This window comes from Rhopalosiphum maidis, chromosome 3 (assembly GCF_003676215.2).
Source record: "Rhopalosiphum maidis isolate BTI-1 chromosome 3, ASM367621v3, whole genome shotgun sequence".
Classification (NCBI taxonomy): Eukaryota; Metazoa; Arthropoda; class Insecta; order Hemiptera; family Aphididae; genus Rhopalosiphum; species Rhopalosiphum maidis.
The window spans coordinates 57,010,993-57,019,781 of NC_040879.1; the positions used below are offsets into that span (position 1 = coordinate 57,010,993).

The 8,789-nt window shown below is 22.9% G+C and overlaps 1 protein-coding gene across 1 annotated transcript; it reads left to right on the top strand.

The window, feature by feature from the left end:
- Positions 1-1,984: 1,984 nt before the first annotated feature.
- LOC113558414 lies at positions 1,985-5,616 on the top strand. The gene is made up of 10 exons (XM_026963862.1): positions 1,985-2,265; positions 2,361-2,490; positions 3,013-3,327; positions 3,402-3,625; positions 3,696-3,858; positions 3,984-4,181; positions 4,247-4,470; positions 4,532-4,641; positions 4,708-4,849; positions 5,480-5,616. Exons 1-10 carry the CDS (start codon positions 2,177-2,179, stop codon positions 5,517-5,519), a joined length of 1,635 nt encoding a protein of 544 aa, XP_026819663.1. The 5' UTR covers positions 1,985-2,176; the 3' UTR covers positions 5,520-5,616.
- Positions 5,617-8,789: the final 3,173 nt, after the last annotated feature.

An 8,789-nucleotide genomic window follows, 5' to 3' on the forward strand; every position in this document is an offset into this window, starting at 1 on the left:
AGACGTAGAATAAATAATATTATGGATAATAGGACGACTGTCGACTGGTTAACGAAATAAATACCGACATAAAATGGTTAAAATACCTAAACTAATTGGTTTGTAGTAAAATGTACATCGAAAACAAAATTAAATTGTACATTACGATGATATAGATCACAACGCGGGAATATACATTTATAAATAGATTCCTATGCGGAGGTATACGGTTAGGTAGTCTTAAAAATATTTGGATAGTCGAGATAACACGGAAGTACCAAATTATAAATACTATAAAAATACTAAAATAATACTAATAATACTTTTTTTATAGTATTCATAATCAATGGTACTAGGTACGAAACTGTTAAAGTGGGAAATATAATTTTTACACCTATTGACTATACTAATCAAATATTGCAAAACAGCCTGTCGTCGGACAAATATACAACAGCTCTCAATGGTTTATATATGAAATAAGTCATACTGATCATAAATCTGAAACGAAGTACCTACTAAAGACTTAAGTATTTAAAATAATTTCTACATTTTACGAGAAATGGATTTTCACTTAAATGATGGAATAGAATATATGTAGTTTTTATTTTTGGGACGCAATTTTGTTCAAGAAATTGAATAAATGTAATGCCGTAGCCCGTAATGGTTATAAAGTACTTGCTTATAAAAAACTAAAAACAATTAGGTGGTTAATTCGGTTGATGTACTATTTCTATAAGGATATTTTATTATAACGTATTAAAATTTCTATTACTTAATTAGCTATATAATTTTACGGTAAGCAGAACTACTTTTTGCCAATAAAGTAATACCAATAATTCCATAAAGCCATAATGTTAGAATATTAGATAGTAAGTACCTAATTATTATTATAATATTATTTTATACGTTATTTCTAGCAAATCCAAAGATGCCCGATTTCCCCCATGGTTATTTTAGTTAATATTTTTCATCATTTTCAAAGTTACGTACCCGTATTGTATTCTTAATTTTTGACTTGAGTATATTTCTGCAGGCGCCCTTAGAACGTATATATTTATAATCTATAAAATATAGCTTTTAAGTTTCAAGTTACGATTAATATAAAATATAAATATTATGAAAATTGCATTGTATATAATTGGTAGGTATAATAAATAATAAAATATACAATAGTAAAAATTTGAAAAATTTTTATTAAAAATATTTTTATTATTATTTAGTATTTACAATAATAAAAATCAGGATATATATTTTTTACATATATACATATTTCGTTAAATATTCAATTTCATCGAATTTGAAATTTAATGTTTTTCAAAAACATTGTACTTGTACTTGTGCATATGCGTTTTTTACATTTTAAAGTTTTTGTAAAAACAACTTTTTTCAAAAATTTCAAAGTATTACAAAAAACTAGAATAGTTTGAAATTTATATCAAGTCTGTCAAGTTTAGAATATACTATACTACAGTAAAGAAATAATAATAAAAAAAAAAGAACAAATGAGAATGTTTACGCAAAACTAGTTATTGACTAAACTTTATTTTTACAATTAAGTACAAGTTATTTTTACAAAAATAAAGTTAAGTCAATAACTAGTTTTGCGTAAATATTCTCATTTGTCCTTATGTTTTTTATTATGTACAAAAAAATATTATATTATATACTTATTGTAATAATAAAAGTAAATTATAAAATATCTTTAGAAATAATGCAATGATTTTTCGAGCTAGGTAAAATCTTGAAACCTACTAACAATTTTTATAGGAACATTAGAATCTAGTGCTAATAATATTTTAAATCCTATAATGCTACAAATTCCCTATTTCCCTATTTTTGTTGTAATGTTTTTAAACGTTATCACTTGTAAGTTCGTGACATACGTTAAAATATTTACCATTTTCGAACGGTATCAGTTTTTATAAAAAACTTGTTTACGTCACCGCTGGTCTACTGCAGACAAAAAACTCGCGCCATTTGACGGTTATTATATTGATAAGAAAAGTGTTGATTTCTAAAGTAACTGCTGAACACAGTAACAGAGTAATAGACTACACTACGACAGTATAAGTTTACAGTAAACCTTCGAGTGTTAAATGATAAATTATTTAATTTAAAATGTCAGTTGTTTTCAATTTTGTCGTCTGTCATATTAATTAGATTTCTTTAAAAAACATTTTGCAATTCCGTTTTAAACATGGACAAAGACTTAACAAATTTTAAGAAATGGTTCCAACACCTAGGGTTGGAAGTGGATGGAAAAATAGACGACGAGGTGTTAAAAAAGTAAGTCATCTCTTTTTTTCTCGAATAGTCAAATATATACAAATTTTTCTAATGGTGGTTACAATTAACAATTTAAACAATTTATTTTGATTCAGGCTGATGCCACCTCAACGACGAGACATGTGGAGACATATTATTAAACATGTACGTTCCAAAGAAGAGGTGGATTTAATTAAGAAATCTTTATTATTACATAAACTCCAAAAACGTCAAAAACCGTTAATGGTAAGACACATAAGAAAATTATTACTTCTAAATACATTTTTAATGAAATTATATTTTCAATTCATCTTTAAATGTTCATTTCTTGAAAACCAAGAAATTATTAATAATTTAAAAATATTTGAAACAATGGGTAGAATCAAAAATGAATAAAAATACCAATTTACTTAAATAACTTTTGGAATTTTTCCAAATAGATACACAGGAACTAAATGTTTGATTTTTTTTTTATTCTTGTATTTCTATAGCCAAATTTACAATCAATATTATCTAATTTCTTATAGTTTCATTTTTTCATTGCTAAAAATAATTTTGAATTTCATTATTGAGAATGGTATTTCTCCTCATATTATCATTGTTTACATGTATTGTATGTATTGAAAAATTATCATATTTCCCATTTTTCGGAAGCATAAATTATAATTTATTTTTTATTAGTATATTAAATAATATATTCTTTTTATAACTTATAAGTAATAATAAATATTAGAAAAAAATTAATAACTTATTATTTTATATTGTTAGTCAAAAGTGGAATCTTATAATGATCTTGATAATGCATTAAAATATGAAGAACTTGTTACAAAATATAATAAGCTTCAAACGGATATTATTAATGCCAAAAAAAATAACAGCAAATTAAAAATGGATTTGAATGAAAAAATTGAACACAAAAAAAATATTATTAAAAATATTGAAATCAAGCAAAATACATCATATGTAGCAAATCATAAAATCGAATATTATAATGAATTTATCAAAATGTATAGCGAATTATCAAATGTTTGTGACCATTTTTCAACAGAAGCAAATAAAGATTTGACTAAGGCTGATTATGAGGTAACATTTTTATAGTAGCTATTAAGAAAGTGATAAATAATTTATATTGCTTAATACATAATATTAAATTTTAGGATTCTTTGATTGTATGTTGTACTGAAGTGGATGATGCTAAACAATCAGGTATAATGAACGATAGTGTAAATATTGGGAAAAAGTTGTGCAATGCTATATATTCAACTATATGTGATAAGTCTCCTGCTGTTTTACTCCAAACTGTTGAAGAAAATTTAACAATTAATATAAATAAAAGTAAAGATACGGTTAAGGAGGATAAAGAAACTGTAATACATAACAGGTACATTTATTTTTAGCTTAATTTTTTTCATTATATTTTCATAGTCGTGTATGTGTTTTTATTTTAAAAGTGACAATGAAATTGTATGTGATGAAGTACTTAAGAAACTTTTTCAGAAGCAAATAGAGTTAGAATCAAATTTATCTAACTTATTAACTGAAAAGGAACATGTTTTTAAAATTTTAAAAGAGACAACTAATCTAGTTAAAAACGAAGTTATTAGTCAATACAAGGTAAATTTATTTAATAAATAATTATATTTTAAAACATCAATTAACCAACTATCGTGACATATAACTACATATTTTTTTATATTTATTTGTATACAGATCGATCTTTACTATTTTTTTATTTTTAGCTGAAAAATTTATCATGTACTGAAGATGATATGCAAGTGTTTAAGAAAAATGTAATAGAAACTTTCCAAATGTGGTTTAAAAACACTTTAGGATGTTCCAAGGTAACTGCATTTCAAGAAAATGTCATTGTTGAAGACGAGTCATTAAAAATCTTGGATCAGATTGTTGAGCAAACTAACACCTTAAATGAAGAAATAGTTAGTTGATAATTAATTCATCTTATGTTAAATAATTCTATACATTTTGTATTTTTATGTTTTAGAATCAGAAAAAGATAATTATAGGTGAAATGTTAAAAGAATTAAATGATAAAAAAAGTGATTTCGGATTAATGGAAACAAAAACAGTTATGGATAATTTAGCTGGAAATTATTTGAATTCAATAAATAACAGTAGTTTGATTAACAAATCAGTAATATCTTTAAAAGCTTCTGTAGTTAGTGATGTAAACAATGCAAAAAAAGTGACAATTAAGTCAACTCCGAGGTAAGAAAATAAAATTTTAGTTTATTAATAATATATTTTATTGCTATGATATTTGTTGAAGGTTGAATTTTATACATTTGCGGACTTTGAAAGATATGAAACAACACTCAGAAATAATAGATATTATTTGTGAAAAAGCAAAAAAATTTGAACAGATCAACATAGTAATTTGTGAGTTTATTAAAAGCTATATGTATAATATGTGAATAATTTTTATATGTATTTATTTGTATTTAGCTAATGGAAATAGTTTTAATGAAATTGTACAAAAAGAAAATACTCATAAATCAGAATTTAAAAGTATTATTTCACAAATTGAAAACAACATTTCAGAATTAAAGTTGTGCACAGAAGATAGTAAACTTGTTGCTAACATATTGTGAGTAAATTATTTTTATAAACCATGATATATGTATACCTAAGAGAATGTCGCACTCTCGTGTGCTGTCTTTGTCTTACAAATGTATAACATGGCAAATTTTTGTTCAGTAAGATCAATTTTGTGTGTTTAGCATATATAATAAAGTGAAATGACCTATTATCAAACTTGAAAGTAAGAACATTATCTGTGTTCTTTCTTCAAACTTTTTACAGTATTTTAGTTTCCAAGCTAGTTATGAGTATGTAAAATATTGTAAAAGCTGATGAGAAAATATAGATAATGTTCTTACTGTTCTTTTAAGTTTGACTATAAATTATTCTACTCAAATATTTAAACTGAATACACAAAATAATTTGTTCTATTGAACTTTGCCATGTAAGTTTGTGAGATGGATGTAACAAGCAGGTACATCATTCTCTTAAAATACAATATATAATAATAAATTTATTACAATAGTACTTAAAGTTTTGGTTTTGGTTGAATGAAAAATCTAAGTTTGGAAAAGTTTAAACTATATTAGAGTTTAATTTAAAAAAGTTATTCAATATTTACTTAAATAATTCTATTCAAATAAATAGTTTAAACTTTTAAAGTATTGCTTTCATAATTTAATTTAAATTTGTTTAGATTAACTAAGGAGTTACAAAATAGTTTAGCTATTAATTAGTTTATCAAGGAGTTGACAAGTAACAATTCAAGTTTCCAAAAAAAATTTCAAATTTGTAAAATTACAACAATTTTTTTAAATTTAAATTGGTATGTTAATAGTTATTATTTTAATTTTATAGTTAACTAAGTCTTATTGTTTTATTTTTGTAATTAAAATTATGCTTATTATTTTAATATTATTTTTATTAACAAATTATTGATTTACTTGGTTATCTTTTATACAATTTTGAATAGATAAATGTTGTACATGGTTTATTATTATATTTTCAAAAATCGATTAATAATTACATACAGTTTACAAATATTTCAAACTATTTGATTAACTAGCCTAAAATGTTACTTAGTATTTTACCCCAAGATTATGTAGCACAATATTATACTACAAAAACACATTAATAAATATATTTTTATTTCAGAAACTCATGATTATGATAATATTATGCAATATATCACATAATATCACCTTATATTTGGCAATCATAAAAATGCATATCATTTCAAATTGTAGCTAATATATCTATTATCTAATAACTAGTTTAAATACAAATAAAAGTATCAGTAATAAATTGTATATGCATACAATTTATTACTGATACAAAAAACTCAATAATTATATATTATAATATCATACATTTGTTCATGAAAAAAAACTAGAAAAGCATAGGTTACTTTAAATAACTTATAATAATGTACACATATAAAGGATGCTCATATTATGTATTATCATTAAAATTCACAATTTGAATGGATTCCACATTTCTAGTTCATGAAAATAATGATTTCAGAACGTAGATATCTCTAGTATTAGTCTTTTATAGTTTTATGCTGTATGACTGTAATTTGTTCATTTAAAAGAATAACTTGCTTCAATTAGTAAGATTATGAGATATTTGAATGTTTGGCATTTATTAATGCAATTTAAACGTTTAAACTGATTTTGCATTATGAATATCAATGAATGCACGCTTTTCTGATTCTAATTACTTACTACCATTTATATTAGAATATACTAATATATATATTAAAATAATTTTTTTTAATGCATTTATAATTTATTTTTAAAAATTTGAAAAAAAAAATAAAAAAATTATAGAATCAGTATACCATAATATAAGTAATACATGTTATTATTTGTCGTAGGTTAATAATAATTTGAATGATCCAATTTTTTTAAATAATCAGTTTTTTGTTTTATTATTTAACTTTATATATTGTACTATTTCTAATTATCATAAAATGCATAATGTTTTATTGACAGTAACTTATTTACAAACTAACTAATTTGTTGTAAATAATACTATATTGTAACTAATTTTGATGTTTGAACAGATGAACATGTCATATATACTTAAAAGTACACACATCATAGATTCATAAAATAAATTTGAATATGTACTAAATGTTCATACCTTTAAAACTCTTGCTAAATTTAAGTAGAGATGTTTTAACAACTAAACTTAGTATTAATATTAAACACTTGAATTTGAAATTATAAAATATAAGAGTAAGTATTATAACAGATATTATTAAGCAACATAAATAAGTGGCTTTCTATCATAAATAATATTAAAATACAGTAGAGATAATAATTTTAAATAGCATTTAATTCTCAAACAAAGTATTGCGCTTTAATTGAACATAATACACTAATAATAAATTATAATCATATTAATAAATTTCAAGTATAAAATACAAATGTATATTTAAATAGTTTTGGATTATTTTAGAAATACACAGTATATTTCATATTTTTTTTCTAGATGTTGGATTTGATAATAATTATAGTAATATAGTACTTAGACCCATAAATATAACAAAATACATATAAAAAGTTTATGTTTATTAAGTTGTACACAATGTATAAAGATAGATGATGCCGGTTTATTTAATAAAATATTAAAATGTTTATCTCTTCTAGTGCTGTTTTAATTATTGACAAATAGTTTATTTATTTATAAATTATAATAAGAATATAATTTTAGTAAGTATTTTATGATGAAAACTATTTATAATATAAATAAATAATAGCTAGTATGAACATTTTATGATACTTCATCATATAATTTATTATTACATAATAATATGACTTTCTTATGGTAGATAGCATATACTATTTTACAGTTGACTTACACCAACAACAAACTTTTTAAGATTAATGGTTTACTGTTCTACACAAAAATTGTAGTTACTAATTATAGAAACCTGGAATTTTACTATCAAAGAATATAGATTTATTTAATTTATTTTTAAATAATATCTAATAATAGTTACTTTATGGTATCAACTTAATTATTATTAGTTGACTGAATGTAAAATTGTTTAGCAGTCAAATATCTTATTGAGTGTTTTCTTTTTGACATAATCAATTATTAAAATGTAATACCATTTTAAAAACATTTAAAAGTATTTATAAAAATATCCTTGACATACACTTTTATAAATATATAATGATAAGTTTTTATTTAATTTATGTTCCCTACCAATACTTATTTTCATAGGCATGCGCACGGGGCTCGACTGGAATCTTTTTAGGAGCATAGTAAAATTTCAAATTTGTATATATTATATAACTCTATCAATATATTTGTGGAGATCATGAAAATTGTATTTGTCGGAATAGTGAAATATAATTAAAAATATTGGTGTGGTGTACCATTCATAATTTTTATTGATTTATTTAACTGACTAAAATATTGTGCACTAAATATGTACTAAGACTATTAAAGTGCTATAGTATAGACCAGCGTTTCTCAGCCAATGGGTCGCGATTGCCATAACAGGGAGTCGCGTAGGTCAAAAATAATAAAACCGTTTTACAAAATGAACCTTTTCATTCAAAATTTGGCTTTTCCAACGATATACAAATTTATACTTAATATAGATAAAGAGGGGGTCGCAAAGTGATTAACCATATAGTCTGTGACCCCCAAAAAAGGTTGAGAAATGTTGGTATAGACTATGGTTAATGGGAAATAGGAAAATTAATTTATAATCCTTCTTTAATTAAAATTATTACATAATTATATATTTATATGTATAGTTACATATAAAATGTATTAGGTATGTATTATTATAATATGCAATTTTATTTTTTATTTCAAAACTATACAAGTAACTATGTCCAGCACATTAATGTAGTGTGCACATACAACTTGATTCTATTTTTATATATAAATATTATATAGTTTTAAATTTACAATTAGAATGTATGTTTATGTGTTGAACAAAAAATTAGGGCCACTGGTCCCGGAAATTAAAGTCTGCGCAC

Bases quoted from the DNA above. Each gene is read 5' to 3' on its own strand.
- LOC113558414 (XM_026963862.1), top strand. From the start codon at position 2,177: ATGGACAAAGACTTAACAAATTTTAAGAAATGGTTCCAACACCTAGGG. The intron at 3,626-3,695 runs GTACATTTATTT...TTATTTTAAAAG, and splicing joins GAAACTGTAATACATAACAG to TGACAATGAAATTGTATGTG. The intron at 4,182-4,246 runs GTTAGTTGATAA...TTTATGTTTTAG, and splicing joins ACACCTTAAATGAAGAAATA to AATCAGAAAAAGATAATTAT.